Source organism: Phyllobates terribilis, unplaced genomic scaffold (genome assembly GCF_046119375.1).
Source record: "Phyllobates terribilis strain yellow unplaced genomic scaffold, ASM4611937v1 Scaffold_2__4_contigs__length_985480577, whole genome shotgun sequence".
Classification (NCBI taxonomy): Eukaryota; Metazoa; Chordata; class Amphibia; order Anura; family Dendrobatidae; genus Phyllobates; species Phyllobates terribilis.
In genome coordinates, this window is record NW_027362762.1 from 967,183,134 (window position 1) to 967,206,098 (window position 22,965).

The following is a 22,965-nucleotide window of genomic DNA, read 5'->3' on the forward strand; positions in this document are numbered from 1 at the left end:
TGAGTACAATATATCCAGGATCACTGCACACACTGCTGAGTACAATATATGCAGGATCACTGCACACACTGCTGAGTACAATATATCCAGGATCACTGCACACACTGCTGAGTACAATATATCCAGGATCACTGCACACACTGCTGAGTACAATATATCCAGGATCACTGCACACACTGCTGAGTACAATATATCCAGGATCACTGCACACACTGCTGAGTACAATATATCCAGGATCACTGCACACACTGCTGAGTACAATATATCCAGGATCACTGCACACACTGCTGAGTACAATATATCCAGGATCACTGTACACACTGCTGAGTACAATATATCCAGGATCACTGCACACACTGCTGAGTACAATATATCCAGGATCACTGCACACACTGCTGAGTACAATATATCCAGGATCACTGCACTCACTGCTGAGTACAATATATCCAGGATCACTGCACACACTGCTGAGTACAATATATCCAGGATCACTGCACTCACTGCTGAGTACAATATATCCAGGATTCACTGGCACACACTGCTGAGTACAATATATCCAGGATCACTGCACACACTGCTGAGTACAATATATCCAGGATCACTGCACACACTGCTGAGTACAATATATCCAGGATCACTGCACTCACTGCTGAGTACAATATATCCAGGATCACTGCACACACTGCTGAGTACAATATATCCAGGATCACTGCACTCACTGCTGAGTACAATATATCCAGGAATCACTGCACACACTGCTGAGTACAATATATCCAGGATCACTGCACTCACTGCTGAGTACAATATATCCAGGATCACTGCACACACTGCTGAGTACAATATATCCAGGAATACTGCACACACTGCTGAGTACAATATATCCAGGATCACTGCACACACTGCTGAGTACAATATATCCAGGATCACTGCACACACTGCTGAGTACAATATATCCAGGATCACTGTACACACTGCTGAGTACAATATATCCAGGATCACTGCACACACTGCTGAGTACAATATATCCAGGATCACTGCACACACTGCTGAGTACAATATATCCAGGATCACTGCACACACTGCTGAGTACAATATATCCAGGATCACTGCACTCACTGCTGAGTACAATATATCCAGGATCACTGTACACACTGCTGAGTACAATATTTCCAGGATCACTGCACACACTGCTGAGTACAATATATCCAGGATCACTGCACACACTGCTGAGTACAATATATCCAGGATCACTGCACTCACTGCTGAGTACAATATATCCAGGATCATTGCACACACTGCTGAGTACAATATATCCAGGATCACTGCACACACTGCTGAGTACAATATATCCAGGATCACTGCACACACTGCTGAGTACAATATATCCATGATCACTGCACACACTGCTGAGTACAATATATCCAGGATCACTGCACACACTGCTGAGTACAATATATCCAGGATCACTGCACACACTGCTGAGTACAATATATCCAGGATCATTGCACACACTGCTGAGTACAATATATCCAGGATCACCGCACACACTGCTGAGTACAATATATCCAGGATCACCGCACACACTGCTGAGTACAATATATCCAGGATCACTGCACACACTGCTGAGTACAATATATCCAGGATCACTGCACACACTGCTGAGTACAATATATCCAGGATCACTGCACACACTGCTGAGTACAATATATCCAGGATCACTGTACACACTGCTGAGTACAATATATCCAGGATCACTGCACACACTGCTGAGTACAATATATCCAGGATCACTGCACACACTGCTGAGTACAATATATCCATGATCACTGCACACACTGCTGAGTACAATATATCCAGGATCACTGCACACACTGCTGAGTACAATATATCCAGGATCACTGCACACACTGCTGAGTACAATATATCCAGGATCACTGTACACACTGCTGAGTACAATATATCCAGGATCACTGCACACACTGCTAAGTACAATATATCCAGGATCACTGTACACACTGCTGAGTACAATATATCCAGGATCACTGTACACACTGCTGAGTACAATATATCCATGATCACTGCACACACTGCTGAGTACAATATATCCAGGATCACTGCACACACTGCTGAGTACAATATATCCAGGATCACTGCACACACTGCTGAGTACAATATATCCAGGATCACTGTACACACTGCTGAGTACAATATATCCAGGATCACTGCACTCACTGCTGAGTACAATATATCCAGGATCACTGCACACACTGCTGAGTACAATATATCCAGGATCACTGCACACACTGCTGAGTACAATATATCCAGGATCACTGCACACACTGCTGAGTACAATATATCCAGGATCACTGCACACACTGCTGAGTACAATATATCCAGGATCACTGCACTCACTGCTGAGTACAATATATCCAGGATCACTGCACTCACTGCTGAGTACAATATATCCAGGAATACTGCACACACTGCTGAGTACAATATATCCAGGATCACTGCACACACTGCTGAGTACAATATATCCAGGATCACTGCACTCACTGCTGAGTACAATATATCCAGGATCACTGCACTCACTGCTGAGTACAATATATCCAGGAATACTGCACACACTGCTGAGTACAATATATCCAGGATCACTGCACTCACTGCTGAGTACAATATATCCAGGAATACTGCACACACTGCTGAGTACAATATATCCAGGATCACTGCACACACTGCTGAGTACAATATATCCAGGATCACTGCACACACTGCTGAGTGCAATATATCCAGGATCACTACTGAGTACAATATATCCAGGATCACTGCACACACTGCTGAGTACAATATATCCAGGATCACTGCACACACTGCTGAGTACAATATATCCAGGATCACTGCACTCACTGCTGAGTACAATATATCCAGGATCACTGTACACACTGCTGAGTACAATATTTCCAGGATCACTGCACACACTGCTGAGTACAATATATCCAGGATCACTGCACACACTGCTGAGTACAATATATCCAGGATCACTGCACTCACTGCTGAGTACAATATATCCAGGATCATTGCACACACTGCTGAGTACAATATATCCAGGATCACTGTACACACTGCTGAGTACAATATATCCAGGATCACTGCACACACTGCTGAGTACAATATATCCAGGATCACTGCACACACTGCTGAGTACAATATATCCATGATCACTGCACACACTGCTGAGTACAATATATCCAGGATCACTGCACACACTGCTGAGTACAATATATCCAGGATCACTGCACACACTGCTGAGTACAATATATCCAGGATCACTGCACACACTGCTGAGTACAATATATCCAGGATCACTGTACACACTGCTGAGTACAATATATCCAGGATCACTGCACACACTGCTGAGTACAATATATCCAGGATCACTGCACACACTGCTGAGTACAATATATCCATGATCACTGCACACACTGCTGAGTACAATATATCCAGGATCACTGCACACACTGCTGAGTACAATATATCCAGGATCACTGCACACACTGCTGAGTACAATATATCCAGGATCACTGTACACACTGCTGAGTACAATATATCCAGGATCACTGTACACACTGCTGAGTACAATATATCCAGGATCACTGCACACACTGCTGAGTACAATATATCCAGGATCACTGTACACACTGCTGAGTACAATATATCCAGGATCACTGTACACACTGCTGAGTACAATATATCCATGATCACTGCACACACTGCTGAGTACAATATATCCAGGATCACTGCACACACTGCTGAGTACAATATATCCAGGATCACTGCACACACTGCTGAGTACAATATATCCAGGATCACTGTACACACTGCTGAGTACAATATATCCAGGATCACTGCACTCACTGCTGAGTACAATATATCCAGGATCACTGCACACACTGCTGAGTACAATATATCCAGGATCACTGCACACACTGCTGAGTACAATATATCCAGGATCACTGCACACACTGCTGAGTACAATATATCCAGGATCACTGTACACACTGCTGAGTACAATATATCCAGGATCACTGCACACACTGCTGAGTACAATATATCCAGGATCACTGCACACACTGCTGAGTACAATATATCCAGGATCACTGTACACACTGCTGAGTACAATATATCCAGGATCACTGCACACACTGCTGAGTACAATATATCCAGGATCACTGCACACACTGCTGAGTACAATATATCCAGGATCACTGCACACACTGCTGAGTACAATATATCCAGGATCACTGCACACACTGCTGAGTACAATATATCCAGGATCACTGCTCACACTGCTGAGTACAATATATCCAGGATCACTGCACTCACTGCTGAGTACAATATATCCAGGATCACTGCACACACTGCTGAGTCCAATATATCCAGGATCACTGCACACACTGCTGAGTACAATATATCCAGGATCACTGCACACACTGCTGAGTACAATATATCCAGGATCACAGCACACACTGCTGAGTACAATATATCCAGGAATACTGCACACACTGCTGAGTACAATATATCCAGGATCACTGCACACACTGCTGAGTACAATATATCCAGGATCACTGCACACACTGCTGAGTGCAATATATCCAGGATCACTACTGAGTACAATATATCCAGGATCACTGCACACACTGCTGAGTACAATATATCCAGGATCACTGCACACACTGCTGAGTACAATATATCCAGGATCACTGCACTCACTGCTGAGTACAATATATCCAGGATCACTGTACACACTGCTGAGTACAATATTTCCAGGATCACTGCACACACTGCTGAGTACAATATATCCAGGATCACTGCACACACTGCTGAGTACAATATATCCAGGATCACTGCACTCACTGCTGAGTACAATATATCCAGGATCATTGCACACACTGCTGAGTACAATATATCCAGGATCACTGTACACACTGCTGAGTACAATATATCCAGGATCACTGCACACACTGCTGAGTACAATATATCCAGGATCACTGCACACACTGCTGAGTACAATATATCCATGATCACTGCACACACTGCTGAGTACAATATATCCAGGATCACTGCACACACTGCTGAGTACAATATATCCAGGATCACTGCACACACTGCTGAGTACAATATATCCAGGATCACTGCACACACTGCTGAGTACAATATATCCAGGATCACTGTACACACTGCTGAGTACAATATATCCAGGATCACTGCACACACTGCTGAGTACAATATATCCAGGATCACTGCACACACTGCTGAGTACAATATATCCATGATCACTGCACACACTGCTGAGTACAATATATCCAGGATCACTGCACACACTGCTGAGTACAATATATCCAGGATCACTGCACACACTGCTGAGTACAATATATCCAGGATCACTGTACACACTGCTGAGTACAATATATCCAGGATCACTGTACACACTGCTGAGTACAATATATCCAGGATCACTGCACACACTGCTGAGTACAATATATCCAGGATCACTGTACACACTGCTGAGTACAATATATCCAGGATCACTGTACACACTGCTGAGTACAATATATCCATGATCACTGCACACACTGCTGAGTACAATATATCCAGGATCACTGCACACACTGCTGAGTACAATATATCCAGGATCACTGCACACACTGCTGAGTACAATATATCCAGGATCACTGTACACACTGCTGAGTACAATATATCCAGGATCACTGCACTCACTGCTGAGTACAATATATCCAGGATCACTGCACACACTGCTGAGTACAATATATCCAGGATCACTGCACACACTGCTGAGTACAATATATCCAGGATCACTGCACACACTGCTGAGTACAATATATCCAGGATCACTGTACACACTGCTGAGTACAATATATCCAGGATCACTGCACACACTGCTGAGTACAATATATCCAGGATCACTGCACACACTGCTGAGTACAATATATCCAGGATCACTGTACACACTGCTGAGTACAATATATCCAGGATCACTGCACACACTGCTGAGTACAATATATCCAGGATCACTGCACACACTGCTGAGTACAATATATCCAGGATCACTGCACACACTGCTGAGTACAATATATCCAGGATCACTGCACACACTGCTGAGTACAATATATCCAGGATCACTGCTCACACTGCTGAGTACAATATATCCAGGATCACTGCACTCACTGCTGAGTCCAATATATCCAGGATCACTGCACACACTGCTGAGTACAATATATCCAGGATCACTGCACACACTGCTGAGTACAATATATCCAGGATCACAGCACACACTGCTGAGTACAATATATCCAGGATCACTGCACACACTGCTGAGTACAATATATCCAGGATCACTGCACACACTGCTGAGTACAATATATCCAGGATCACTGCACTCACTGCTGAGTACAATATATCCAGGATCACTGCACTCACTGCTGAGTACAATATATCCAGGATCACTGCACACACTGCTGAGTACAATATATCCAAGATCACTGCACACACTGCTGAGTACAATATATCTAGGATCACTGTACACACTGCTGAGTACAATATATCCAGGATCACTGCTGAGTACAATATATCCAGGATCACTGCACACACTGCTGAGTACAATATATCCAGGATCACTGCACACACTGCTGAGTACAATATATCCAGGATCACTGCACACACTACTGAGTACAATATATCCAGGATCACTGTACACACTGCTGAGTACAATATATCCAGGATCACTGCACACACTACTGAGTACAATATATCCAGGATCACTGCACACACTGCTGAGTACAATATATCCAGGATCACTGCACACACTGCTGAGTCCAATATATCCAGGATCACTGCACACACTGCTGAGTACAATATATCCAGGATCACTGCACACACTGCTGAGTACAATATATCCAGGATCACTGCACACACTGCTGAGTACAATATATCCAGGATCACTGTACACACTGCTGAGTACAATATATCCAGGATCACTGCACACACTGCTGAGTACAATATATCCAGGATCACTGTACACACTGCTGAGTACAATATATCCAGGATCACTGTACACACTGCTGAGTACAATATATCCAGGATCACTGCACACACTGCTGAGTACAATATATCCAGGATCACTGCACACACTGCTGAGTACAATATATCCAGGATCACTGCACACACTGCTGAGTACAATATATCCAGGATCACTGTACACACTGCTGAGTACAATATATCCAGGATCACTGCACACACTGCTGAGTACAATATATCCAGGATCACTGTACACACTGCTGAGTACAATATATCCAGGATCACTGCACACACTGCTGAGTACAATATATCCAGGATCACTGCTGAGTACAATATATCCAGGATCACTGTACACACTGCTGAGTACAATATATCCAGGATCACTGCACACACTGCTGAGTACAATATATCCAGGATCACTGCACACACTGCTGAGTACAATATATCCAGGATCACTGCACACACTGCTGAGTACAATATATCCAGGATCACTGCACACACTGCTGAGTACAATATATCCATGATCACTGCACACACTGCTGAGTACAATATATCCAGGATCACTGCACTCACTGCTGAGTACAATATATCCAGGATCACTGCACTCACTGCTGAGTACAATATATCCAGGATCACTGCACACACTGCTGAGTACAATATATCCAGGATCACTGCACTCACTGCTGAGTACAATATATCCAGGATCACTGCACTCACTGCTGAGTACAATATATCCAGGATCACTGTACACACTGCTGAGTACATTATATCCAGGATCACTGCACTCACTGCTGAGTACTATATATCCAGGATCACCGTACACACTGCTGAGTACAATATATCCAGGTTCACTGCACTCACTGCTGAGTACAATATATCCAGGATCACTGTACACACTGCTGAGTACAATATATCCAGGATCACTGCACACACTGCTGAGTACAATATATCCAGGATCTCTGCACACACTGCTGAGTACAATATATCCAGGATCACTGTACACACTGCTGAGTACAATGTATCCAGGATCACTGCACACACTGCTGAGTACAATATATCCAGGATCACTGCACTCACTGCTGAGTACAATATATCCAGGATCACTGCACACACTGCTGAGTACAATATATCCAGGATCACTGTACACACTGCTGAGTACAATATATCCAGGATCACTGTACACACTGCTGAGTACAATATATCCAGGATCACTGTACACACTGCTGAGTACAATATATCCAGGATCACTGCACACACTGCCGAGTACAATATATCCAGGATCACTGTACACACTGCTGAGTACAATATATCCAGGATCACTGCACACACTGCTGAGTACAATATATCCAGGATCACCGCACACACTGCTGAGTACAATATATCCAGGATCACCGTACACACTGCTGAGTACAATATATCCAGGATCACTGCACACACTGCTGAGTACAATATATCCAGGATCACCGCACACACTGCTGAGTACAATATATCCAGGATCACCGTACACACTGCTGAGTACAATATATCCAGGATCACCGCACACACTGCTGAGTACAATATATCCAGGATCACCGCACACACTGCTGAGTACAATATATCCAGGATCACTGTACACACTGCTGAGTACAATATATCCAGGATCACTGCACACACTGCTGAGTACAATATATCCAGGATCACCGTACACACTGCTGAGTACAATATATCCAGGATCACCGTACACACTGCTGAGTACAATATATCCAGGATCACTGCACACACTGCTGAGTACAATATATCCAGGATCACTGCACACACTGCTGAGTACAATATATCCAGGATCACTGTACTCACTGCTGAGTACAATATATCCAGGATTACTGCACACACTGCTGAGTACAATATATCCAGGATCACTGCACACACTGCTGAGTACAATATATCCAGGATCACTGCACACACTGCTGAGTACAATATATCCAGGATCACTGTACACACTGCTGAGTACAATATATCCAGGATCACTGTACACACTGCTGAGTACAATATATCCAGGATCACTGTACACACTGCTGAGTACAATATATCCAGGATCACTGTACACACTGCTGAGTACAATATATCCAGGATCACTGCACTCACTGCTGAGTACAATATATCCAGGATCACTGCACACGCTGCTGAGTACAATATATCCAGGATCACTGCACACGCTGCTGAGTACAATATATCCAGGATCACTGTACACACTGCTGAGTACAATATATCCAGGATCACTGTACACACTGCTGAGTACAATATATCCAGGATCACTGCACACACTGCTGAGTACAATATATCCAGGATCACTGTACACACTGCTGAGTACAATATATCCAGGATCACTGTACACGCTGCTGAGTACAATATATCCAGGATCACTGCACACGCTGCTGAGTACAATATATCCAGGATCACTGCACACACTGCTGAGTACAATATATCCAGGATCACTGCACACACTGCTGAGTACAATATATCCAGGATCACTGCACACACTGCCGAGTACAATATATCCAGGATCACTGCACACACTGCCGAGTACAATATATCCAGGATCACTGCACACACTGCCGAGTACAATATATCCAGGATCACTGCACACACTGCCGAGTACAATATATCCAGGATCACTGTACACACTGCTGAGTACAATATATCCAGGATCACTGCACACACTGCTGAGTACAATATATCCAGGATCACTGCACACACTGCCGAGTACAATATATCCAGGATCACTGCACACACTGCCGAGTACAATATATCCAGGATCACTGCACACACTGCTGAGTACAATATATCCAGGATCACTGTACACACTGCTGAGTACAATATATCCAGGATCACTGTACACGCTGCTGAGTACAATATATCCAGGATCACTGCACACACTGCTGACTACAATATATCCAGGATCACTGCACACACTGCTGACTACAATATATCCAGGATCACTGCACACACTGCTGAGTACAATATATCCAGGATCACTGCACACACTGCTGAGTACAATATATCCAGGATCACTGCACACACTGCTGAGTACAATATATCCAGGATCACTGCACTCACTGCTGACTACAATATATCCAGGATCACTGTACACACTGCTGACTACAATATATCCAGGATCACTGCACACACTGCTGAGTACAATATATCCAGGATCACTGCACACACTGCTGAGTACAATATATCCAGGATCACTGTACACAATGCTGAGTACAATATATCCAGGATCACTGCACTCACTGCTGAGTACAATATATCCAGGATCACTGTACACACTGCTGAGTACAATATATCCAGGATCACTGCACACACTGCTGAGTACAATATATCCAGGATCACTGCACTCACTGCTGAGTACAATATATCCAGGATCACTGTACACACTGCTGAGTACAATATATCCAGGATCACTGTACACACTGCTGAGTACAATATATCCAGGATCACTGCACACTGCTGAGTACAATATATCCAGGATCACTGCACACACTGCCGAGTACAATATATCCAGGATCACTGCACACACTGCCGAGTACAATATATCCAGGATCACTGCACACACTGCTGAGTACAATATATCCAGGATCACTGTACACACTGCTGAGTACAATATATCCAGGATCACTGCACACACTGCTGAGTACAATATATCCAGGATCACTGCACTCACTGCTGAGTACAATATATCCAGGATCACTGCACTCACTGCTGAGTACAATATATCCAGGATCACTGTACACACTGCTGAGTACAATATATCCAGGATCACTGCACACACTGCTGAGTACAATATATCCAGGATCACTGTACACAATGCTGAGTACAATATATCCAGGATCACTGCACTCACTGCTGAGTACAATATATCCAGGATCACTGTACACACTGCTGAGTACAATATATCCAGGATCACTGCACACACTGCTGAGTACAATATATCCAGGATCACTGCACTCACTGCTGAGTACAATATATCCAGGATCACTGCACTCACTGCTGAGTACAATATATCCAGGATCACTGCACACACTGCTGAGTACAATATATCCAGGATCACTGCACACACTGCTGAGTACAATATATCCAGGATCACTGCACACACTGCTGAGTACAATATATCCAGGATCACTGTACACAATGCTGAGTACAATATATCCAGGATCACTGTACACAATGCTGAGTACAATATATCCAGGATCACTGCACTCACTGCTGAGTACAATATATCCAGGATCACTGTACACACTGCTGAGTACAATATTTCCAGGATCACTGTACACACTGCTGAGTACAATATATCCAGGATCACTGCACTCACTGCTGAGTACAATATATCCAGGATCACTGCACTCACTGCTGAGTACAATATATCCAGGATCACTGCACACACTGCTGAGTACAATATATCCAGGATCACTGTACACACTGCTGAGTACAATATATCCAGGATCACTGCACACACTGCTGAGTACAATATATCCAAGATCACTGCACACACTGCTGAGTACAATATATCCAGGATCACTGCACACACTGCTGAGTACAATATATCCAGGATCACTGCACTCACTGCTGAGTACAATATATCCAGGATCACTGTACACACTGCTGACTACAATATATCCAGGATCACTGCACACACTGCTGAGTACAATATATCCAGGATCACTGCACTCACTGCTGAGTACAATATATCCAGGATCACTGCACACACTGCTGAGTACAATATATCCAGGATCACTGCACACACTGCTGAGTACAATATATCCAGGATCACTGCACACACTGCTGAGTACAATATATCCAGGATCACTGCACTCACTGCTGAGTACAATATATCCAGGATCACTGCACTCACTGCTGAGTACAATATATCCAGGATCACTGTACACACTGCTGAGTACAATATATCCAGGATCACTGTACACACTGCTGAGTACAATATATCCAGGATCACTGTACACACTGCTGAGTACAATATATCCAGGATCACTGTACACACTGCTGAGTACAATATATCCAGGATCACTGTACACACTGCTGAGTACAATATATCCAGGATCACTGTACACGCTGCTGAGTACAATATATCCAGGATCACTGCACACGCTGCTGAGTACAATATATCCAGGATCACTGCACACGCTGCTGGGTACAATATATCCAGGATCACTGCACACGCTGCTGAGTACAATATATCCAGGATCACTGCACACGCTGCTGAGTACAATATATCCAGGATCACTGTACACACTGCTGAGTACAATATATCCAGGATCACTGTACACACTGCTGAGTACAATATATCCAGGATCACTGTACACACTGCTGAGTACAATATATCCAGGATCACTGTACACGCTGCTGAGTACAATATATCCAGGATCACTGCACACGCTGCTGAGTACAATATATCCAGGATCACTGCACACGCTGCTGGGTACAATATATCCAGGATCACTGCACACGCTGCTGAGTACAATATATCCAGGATCACTGCACACGCTGCTGAGTACAATATATCCAGGATCACTGCACACACTGCTGAGTACAATATATCCAGGATCACTGCACACACTGCTGAGTACAATATATCCAGGATCACTGCACACACTGCTGATACAATATATCCAGGATCACTGCACACACTGCTGAGTACAATATATCCAGGATCACTGCACACACTGCTGAGTACAATATATCCAGGATCACTGCACACACTGCTGAGTACAATATATCCAGGATCACTGCACACACTGCTGAGTACAATATATCCAGGATCACTGCACACACTGCTGAGTACAATATATCCAGGATCACTGCACACACTGCTGAGTACAATATATCCAGGATCACTGCACTCACTGCTGATTTATTCCCAGGTACAAGACTAAGCCCAGCGAGGACTATGAGGACCCCGCAGACGTCCTGGCCATTAAAAATGCCAAAGAGAACATGGGAGATTTTAAGCTGAAAACCGCGAAGGATTACACTGTCCCGGAGCACCTGCGAATAAATGCAGAGCGGAAGAGGAATGAGCTGGCGCTGCTGGAGGGCATGGTACGCCGGATTATTGCTCTTTGTACAGGAGATGCTGCGTTACATTGTCAACTCTATATAACCTTGACTTGTGTGTTCTTATATAGATACATGAGCATAAATCATCCATGAACCGCTCCATCATGAAGCTCCGAGACCTCAAGATAGAAACCATAGAGAACATGGAGAGCTTGGTCCAAGAAGTGAGATTCGTCCAGGAATCATTGGACCCATCCAAACACCTCCTCATCCCCCGAATTCCATCACTGCTACCCGACGAGACCCCCGAGAAGAAGTTCCAATACGATAGCGAGACGCTCCGCAGATTCCACCTGGAGCAAGAGACCCAGGTCCAGGCGTGGCCGGCAGTAGGGGAAGGAGGCTTTGGCGGATTTGGCAGTTTTGAAGGAAAGCAGCCAACGGCAGCGAAGCAATCGGAGCTACGTTCCAGGCCATCCACCACAAGCACCATGAGATCGCACCGCGTGGCATCTTCCCAGAGAGGCCATGTACAAAGTACGGAGCTGTCTGACCTGGAGAAAGAGGCTGTGCAGAGGGAGGAAATCAGGAATGTATACATACAGGAAAACCTCATCAAACAGGTAAGGGACAGACGGAGGGACTCGGGAAACAACAAGCATGGCGGTGTAACCTCAGACGTAGCAAGGGCTATCTGTTAAAATATGGGGCCGCAGCTGTCACCGGTGTTTGCAGCAGCTCTAATGCTCAGAAAGTGGTGTAGAAAGCTGCACCCTTTACTTTAAGACCTGCTACATGTGACGACACAGCTTCTAATCTTAATTAGCCAGACGTCTAGATTTGTTAAGCCAAGAGAAATACACTATTGTGTTTGTGTTGACTTTTGAATGTATGTGTTTCTTCGGCTTGTCAAGAGGGACAGTGACTCAGGGTGGAACAATGAATGTTTGCTAAATATGTTGATTAACCATTGTGTGGGCCCTGTGGCTTGTTGACTCACAAAACAGGAGGACAAACTACGCAAATTCATTAAATGCTCAAACGATGAGACCTGAGCGCTGCAGAGAGGAGGCAGCAGCAAGCTTAGGAAGCTGACAGTCCATAGAGGTACAAGACCAGGAGACTCGGGAGTCCCACCCTGGCCTCTCCGAAAGTTTCCATGGGGCCAGATGAGTGGCTGGTCCCAATCAGGCTTCTCTGAACGTCTCCATAAGTTCCAGGTGACCGGAGGGTCCCACCTGGCAACCCAAAACAACATATCCATAAAACCAGGTGACCTCATTGTTCCAACCTGGTTTCCCCAAATGTATCAATGGGTTCTCTGATGGTCAGTGGAGCAAATCTGTATCCTTCCAGTCAGGGCCTTATACCCTTAGGCTGGAATCCTGTAGAATCCAAATCTGTGTCTCTCTGGATGGAACCATGCTACCAATGTGCTGCCCTTAAGAGACAGTCTGATCTTTGATTCTCCTTTGCAGCAGGATAGAAAAAACTTTTTTATATTTACATATGTGGCTAAGGTCATCAGTCACAGGTCAGGGGGAAAGGTGCTGCGCTCAGGTCTCATTGTTTGAACATTTAATGAATTTGTGTAGTTTTTCCTCCTGTTTTGTGAGTCAACAAGCCACAGGGTTCACACAATGGTTAATCAACATATTTAGCAAACATTCCTTGTTCCACCCTGAGTCACTGTCATTCTTGCCCGGCCAAAGAAACACATACATTCAAAAGTCAACACAAACACAATAGTGTATTTCTCTTGGCTTAACAAATCTAAATGTCTGGCTAATTAAGATTAGAATCTGTGTCGTCACACTACATTTGTAGGATTTCATACAACGGGTCCCATCTGCATGTAACGGTTCACTTTGTAAATATTTTATTTAGTAGGATTATACTCCAGAGCTGCAATAACAGCTCTGCTGCTTATTACTATATAAATAGTTGGGTCATTTTGTAAATATTTTACTTAGTAGTATTATACTCCAGAGCAGCACTCACAGTTCTGCTGCTTATTACAATATAAATAATTGGGTCACATAAGGGTTTTACATTATATATCTTACCGGTATTATACTCCAGAGCTGCAATCACAGTTCTTCTGCTTATTACTATATAAATAATTGGGTCACTTAGGGTTTTACTTTAAATATCTTACAGGTATTATACTCCAGAGCTGCAATCACAGTTCTGCTGCTTATTACTACATAAAAAGTTGGGTCACTTTGTAATTATTTTACTTAGCAGTATTATACTTCAGAGCTGCAAGGTGGAAGCATCAAGCTTGTCGACAGCATGACCGTTCACCTTTCCTGATCTCCAATAATAGAAGGGGTAATTCATTCTCCATAAATCAGATGATTGCACAGAACCTGGTGTAACAATTAGAATTTCTTTCATACATACTGCAAGAACAAGCTCTGTGCAGACACTGGACAAGCAGGGATTGCTGGGAGATTTTAGCACTAAAGCTACAGAATTGTGACTGCAGCTCTGGAGTGTAAAAAAAAAGTACCATATATGTTTCTGTACATTCTGCCCCTTTATTCCAGGTGATCAAAATGGCCATCGATTTTGATGCTGAGCTCCGCATTGTACGACACAAGAAGATGCAGCTGGACGTGCAGATGAAGATGGCCGACTTGCGGCACATCACACTTTTCGAAGAACTTCTCCTGCTGAAGGATTTTGAGAAGCGAGAGGACATCCTACTGGAGAAAGTCAGTGACCGAATCGCTGAGCTGGATGAAATAAAGGTATGTCAGTGAGCATCAGACCCAGAGGGACGTCCATTCGGGGAGCGTCAGGCCCAGAGGGACGTCCATTCGGGGAGCGTCAGACCCAGAGGGACGTCCATTCGGGTAGCGTCAGGCCCAGAGGGACGTCCATTCGGGGAGCGTCAGGCCCAGAGAGACGTCCATTCGGGGAGCGTCAGGCCCAGAGGGACGTCCATTCGGGGAGCGTCAGGCCCAGAGGGACGTCCATTCGGGGAGCGTCAGGCCCAGAGGGACGTCCATTCGGGGAGCGTCAGGCCCAGAGGGACGTCCATTCGGGGAGCGTCAGGCCCAGAGGGACGTCCATTCGGGGAGCGTCAGGCCCAGAGGGACGTCCATTCGGGGAGCGTCAGGCACAGAGGGACGTCCATTCGGGGAGCGTCAGGCCCAGAGGGACGTCCATTCGGGGAGCGTCAGGCCCAGAGGGACGTCCATTCGAGGAGCGTCAGGCCCAGAGGGACGTCCATTCGAGGAGCGTCAGGCCCAGAGGGACGTCCATTCGAGGAGCGTCAGGCCCAGAGGGACGTCCATTCGGGAGCGTCAGGCCCAGAGGGACGTCCATTTGGGAGCGTCAGACTCAGAGGGACGTCCATTCAGGGAGCGTCAGGCACAGGGAGGCGTCCATTCGGGGAGCGTCAGGCCCTGAGGGACGTCCATTCGGGGAGCCTCAGGCACAGGGAGGCGTCCATTCGGGTAGCGTCAGGCCCAGAGGGACGTCCATTCGGGGAGCGTCAGGCCCAGAGGGACGTCCATTAGGGGAGCGTCAAGCCCAGAGGGACGTCCATTCGGGGAGCGTCAAGCCCAGAGGGACGTCCATTCGGGGAGCGTCAGGCCCAGAGGGACGTCCATTCGGGGAGCGTCAGGCCCAGAGGGACGTCCATTCGGGGAGCGTCAGGCCCAGAGGGACGTCCATTCGGGGAGCGTCAGGCCCAGAGGGACGTCCATTCGGGGAGCGTCAGGCCCAGAGGGACGTCCATTCGGGGAGCGTCAGGCCCAGAGGGACGTCCATTCGGGGAGCGTCAGGCCCAGAGGGACGTCCATTCGGGGAGCGTCAGGCCCAGAGGGACGTCCATTCGGGGAGCGTCAGGCCCAGAGGGACGTCCATTCGGGGAGCGTCAGGCCCAGAGGGACGTCCATTCGAGGAGCGTCAGGCCCAGAGAGACGTCCATTCGGGAGCGTCAGGCCCAGAGGGACGTCCATTCGGGAGCGTCAGGCCCAGAGAGACGTCCATTCGGGAGCGTCAGGCTCAGAGGGACGTCCATTCAGGGAGCGTCAGGCACAGGGAGGCGTCCATTCGGGGAGCGTCAGGCCCTGAGGGACGTCCATTCGGGGAGCGTCAAGCCCAGAGGGACGTCCATTCGGGGAGCGTCAGGCCCAGAGGGACGTCCTTTCGGGGAGCGTCAGGCCCAGAGGGTCGTCCATTCGGGGAGCGTCAGGCCCAGAGGGACGTCCATTCGGGGAGCGTCAGGCCCAGAGGGTCGTCCATTCGGGGAGCGTCAGGCCCAGAGGGTCGTCCATTCGGGGAGCGTCAGGCCCAGAGGGTCGTCCATTCGGGGAGCGTCAGGCCCAGAGGGTCGTCCATTCGGGGAGCGTCAGGCCCAGAGGGACGTCCATTCCGGGAGCGTCAGGCCCAGAGGGTCGTCCATTCCGGGAGCGTCAGGCCCAGAGGGTCGTCCATTCGGGGAGCGTCAGGCCCAGTGGGACGTCCATTCGGGAGCGTCAGGCCCAGAGGGACGTCCATTCGGGAAGCGTCAGGCCCAGAGGGACATCCATTCGGGGAGCGTCAGGCCCAGAGGGACGTCCATTCGGGAAGCATCAGGCCCAGAGGGACATCCATTCGGGGGGAGTCCAAACATTGGAGAATTGCGTTTATGTTTTTTCTTGCAGAGGAAGTCGGAGGATTTTATACAGCAGTTAGAGGCCAAGAGGAAGGAAGTGGTGAAGCTCCAGGAGAAGGAGAAGGCTGTACACGCTGCCTTCCAGACCTCGCTGGGAGAGGGCAACAAATTTGTTACATTTCTCACCAAAGTCTTCAAGAAGAAGATCAAGCGGGTAAAGAAGAAGGAGGCGCGCGCAGATGAAGGTTGGTGGCCAGCTTGTGTCTCCGGTCCTGCTTCCTGGTATCAGAACTAGTGGAAAGAATAATGGTTGAACGTAGTTTTTTATCAGTTTTATAGATTAATGCACTAAATAGACCCAGCTTCACTATATAGTACAGTATGGCATCACACATCGTACATAAATCATCCGCCACTCTGTGCACAACCTATACTATGCAAACAGTACTTCTATCGTAATGTACACATAACTAGTGCCACCATACAGTACTCATAAATAATGCTGTTATACTATACACATAACTAGTGCCACCATACAGTACTCATAAATAATGCTGTTATACTGTACACATAACTAGTGCCACCATACAGTACCCATAAATAATGCTGTTATACTGTACACATAACTAGTTCCACCATACAGTACTCCTAAATAATGATGTCATAAGTACACATAACTAGTTCCACCATACAGTACCCATAAATAATGCTGTTATACTGTACACATAACTAGTTCCACCATACAGTACTCATAAATAATGCTGTTATACTGTACACATAACTAATGCCACCATACAGTACTCATAAATAATGCTGTTATACTGTACACATAACTAATGCCACCATACAGTACTCAAAAATAATACTGTTATACTGTACACATAACTAATGCCACCATACAGTACCCATAAATAATACTGTTATACTGTACACATAACTAATGCCACCATACAGTACCCATAAATAATACTGTTATACTGTACACATAACTAGTGTCACCACACAGAACTCATAAATAATGCTGTTATACTGTACACATAACTAGTGCCAACATACAGTACTCATAAATAATGCTTTTATACTTGTGACAGAGTCACTGGTATGATTTATGAGAGGAGGTATGTGTCGCACAAGTTGCTAGCCTGTGTGAACTGAAACAAATGGACTGTCTGCCAGCATGTTATATGCTGGTGGGTTAACTCACTTAAAGGGTGTGGTTTTATGGGAATGACATAGAGATGGAAGGGAAGTCATTCCCCATATCTCCACCTCTGGGTGTGGCTGAGCAACGTTTAAATGTTCAGTGCTGTTTTTTCTCTCTGTGTTGTGTTTGTGTCCAGTCTGGAGGTCTCCTGACAGGACAGCCGTAGTTCAGGAGGGACCTGAGGGCTGGACATAACCTGTGTGAGTGACCCGCACACACATATATGGACTGTGCTATAGTTTATCTTTTGTTTTGTGGTTTAGCCAAGTAAGGCTGTATTTATTTTGCTGGAGTGCAGAGCTTTATGCTGTTAATAAAGCCTGCAAAGAAAACTCCGGGTTCCTGAGTCTACTTCCAGAAGTGGCCGAGCGAGTCGTCCTACCACAGTTGTTGTGAGAGTGCTGGTAAGATTCCAGTAACACGTGTACCTGCCACAGACACCGGTGGATGTCTTGGGTGAAGGCCGCCAAAGAGCCAGAGATGTCCTGCAGCTTGGAGGAGCTCATTAAGCACCTGTTGCAGAGCCAACAACAAATGCACCAGCAGCACTTGCAGAGTCAGCAGAGCACTTGCAGAGCCAGCAGAGCACTTGCAGAGCCAGCAGAGCATGCAGCAGCAGCACCAGGAGACAACCAAACTGTTGTTGCAACAGATCCAGTCGCAGCAGCAGTACCAGCAGGAGCAACAAAAGCGTCAGCAGGAGCAGCAACAGCAGATACAGCTTCTGGCGGACACCATCCAGACCAGAGCAACCGCCCCACCCCCAGGGCCGACTGATAACTCCCACGTCAGAAAGGCGGGCCATGCAGAAGACGACCCCCGAGGATGATGCAGAAGCCTTTCTGACAGTCTTTGAGAGGGTGGTTGATCAGGAGAGACTTCCACCAGAACAGTGGGCAGAGGTTCTGGCGCCATATTTGTCGGATGAACCCCAAAAGGCATATTACGACTTGGCACTGCAGGATGCAAAGGAATACACCAAGCTAAAGACAGAGATCTTAGCACACCTGGTAGTGAATATGGCGGTGAGAGCCCAACGAGTCCACCACTGGGCGTATGCCAGCGACAAACCCCCTCGCTCGCAGATGTTTGACCTACTGCATCTCATTCAGAAGTGGTTGCAGCCAGAGTCCTCCACTCTAGCCCAGATGGTTGAGCGGGTGGTGATTGATAGATTCGTGCACTCCCTTCCCAAGTCGGTACAGACCTGGGTTGCCCAGGGCGATCCCCAGAACGAAGATGACTTCATCGGCCTGGTAGAGAGGTTTCAATCCCTCGAGAAACCGGATATAGTCACTTCTCCGTACTGGGATGCCCAAAAGGGGGCGGGTTCACCATGGAAGGGGTCTAGAGCCACCACTGGGAGGCGTCCCACTCCCACACTGAAGGTGCCACAAGGACTGGTGTTAAAGATATCGTCTGTTGGCGGTGTCACAACCCTGGACATGTAGCCGCCCGGTGTCATATGTCCACTGAGCCCATGGGCTGCACCCTAGGAAGACGGGGTTCCTATTATGCTTATCAGTGCGGACTGTCGACCTGACCAGGGCCCACAGGCATGTGCCTTATCCATTAATGGAGTAATGGTGCTTGTACTGCTGGACTCTGGGAGTCTGGTGACCTTAATCAGAGCTACCCTTCCCCACCAGTTGATCCCTTCCAAAACTGTGGGCGTTCGGTGCATCCATGGCGACGCCAAGGACTATCCCACTGTGCATTCCCACTCTCGCGATGAGGGCGAGACGGTGATCGAGGAGGCCGACCTCACTGAGTTAGATGTGTCTGGAGAAAACTTTGGGACTGCCCAAGTTCCTTACCTGACCTTAAAGGGCGCGTTTGACCAGGTTACTGTATGTAATGGGGTTGCCCAAGAGCCGAGGGCCAATACCAGGTTCCCCCACTTTGCAGTTCAGGGGGAGTTGCTATATCAGGTGGCTAAACTAAGGGGCGGTGAGACAGTGGAACAGCTGTTAGTGTCGGGACCATACTGACAGAGGGTACTGGATATGGCACACTCACATATTCTGGAGGGACACCTAGGGGTGGAAAAAACTCAGGAGAGAATAGTGAGGAGGTTATATTGGCGAGTATGTTACCGGGAGATCTTAAACTATAGTAGGTCCTGCCCCACCTGCCAGATAACCGCGCCCATCTCCCACTTCCTTAGTCCCTTAGTTCCCCTACCTGTGATAGAAGTTCCCTTTGAGAGGATTGCCATGGACCTCGTGGGCCCCTTAGTTATATCGGCCCGGGTTCACCAATATATCTTCGTCATCATGGACTATGCTTCCCGGTACCCCGAAGCGGTACCCTTAAGGAACTCGTCCAGTAGGAGCATAGCTCGGGAACTTGTCCACATTTTTGCCAGGACCGGCCTGCCGAAGGAACCCCATTCATGAGCAAGGTGATGAAGGAGCTGTGTAAAGTGCTTCGAATTTCCCAGCTGTGAACCTCCGTTTATCATCCGCAGACCGATGGCCTGGTGGAGCGCTTTAATAAGACTCTGAAAGCAATGCTCAAAAAGGTCATCGAGAAGGATGGTCGAGATTAGGACTACCTGCTTCCGTTTCTACTGTTTTCCTTCAGGGAAGTTCCCCAAGCCTCCACTGGCTTCTCTCCATTTGAGCTTCTGTATGGCCGGCATCCAATGGGTCTCCTAGATATCGCCTAGGATACCTGGGAGGCTGAGGTCACCCCCCACTGGAGCATCATCGAACATGTCACTCAGTTACAGGAGAGAATGGTGAAAGTGATGCCCATCGTGAAGGAACATATCCTTCGGTGCAGGAAGCCTAGGCGAGGGTATATAACCGGTCGTCAAGGCTGAGACAGTTCCAGCCTGGGGATCGCGTTCTGGTCCTCATTCCCACTGTCGAAAGTAAATTCTTGGCCAAGTGGCAAGGCCCATATGAGGTGGTGGAGAAACTCAGTGAAGTGAACTACCGAGTCCACCAGCATGGCCGAAGAAAGCCGCACCAAGTATACCATGTGAACTTGCTCAAGCCGTGGCGGGACCGGGAACCGGTGGAAACTCCTTGCCTGGGAGCCGCTCCTGAAGGCAAAGTGGAAGAGGTCACTATAGCAGAGACTCTATCGCCGGCCCAGAAGCAACAATGTCGAGAACTACTACAGCGAATTCGGGAGTTGTTCTCAGAGTTGCCGGGGCATATTCAGGTGGTAGAGAATGACGTACTTACAGAGCCACATGTAAGAGTGAATCTGAAGCAGTAATGGATTCCGGAAGCACGCCGGAAGGTGATCTCCGACGAGGTAAAGAGGATGCTAGACCTTGGGGTAATAGAGGAGTCAAAGAGTGGGTGGTCAAGCCCAATCGTCCTCATGCCAAAACCCAATGGCGAGTGGAGGTTTTGTAATGACTACCGCTGGCAGAATGAGGTGTCCAAGTGTGACGCGTACCCGATGCCCCGCGCCGACGAACTCATCGAGAGACTTGGACCGGCAAGGTACATCACGGCTCTTGACCTGACGAAGGGCAACTGGCAGATCCCCATGTCCCAGACGGCCAAGGAGAAGACGGCTTTCTCAACACCTGATGGGTGCTTTCAATATACTCGGATGCCGTTCAGGCTACAGGGGGCCCCAGCCACCTTCCAGAGGGCTATGGATCGGATCCTAGCCGCACATGAGAAGTATGCCGCAGCCTATCTTGACGACACTGTAGTCTTTAGCCCAGACTGGGATAGTTATCTACCTAAGCTACTGACCATTCTGGATACTCTAAGGAAGGCGGGATTTACTATAAATCCGAAAAAATGTGTCGTCGGAAAAGAGGAGGCCAAGTACTTGGTCTATGTCGTCGGGAGATGCAAAATAAAGCCGCAAGTTAATAAAGTGGAGGCAATCCAGACCTGGCCGAAACCGCTCTCCAAGAAGCAAGTGAGAGCATTCCTGGGAATGGTGGGATATTACCGGCGGTTTATCCCAAATTTTGCCATGATGGCCGTGCCACGGACGGATCTCCTAAAAGGCACCAGATAAACCA

The 22,965-nt window shown here is 47.1% G+C and overlaps 1 protein-coding gene across 1 annotated transcript in view; it reads left to right on the top strand.

Moving 5' to 3' along the window:
* The window catches only part of LOC141248466 (cilia- and flagella-associated protein 44-like), a 205,439-nt gene that overhangs the window by 127,626 nt on the left and 54,848 nt on the right, over nt 1-22,965 (top strand). Inside the window, exons 3-6 of the mRNA XM_073669363.1 lie at nt 13,011-13,188; nt 13,275-13,769; nt 15,699-15,902; nt 17,808-18,003. Of these exons, the coding sequence (XP_073525464.1) occupies nt 13,011-13,188; nt 13,275-13,769; nt 15,699-15,902; nt 17,808-18,003 (1,073 nt within the window). The remainder of the gene's footprint in view (nt 1-13,010; nt 13,189-13,274; nt 13,770-15,698; nt 15,903-17,807; nt 18,004-22,965) is intronic.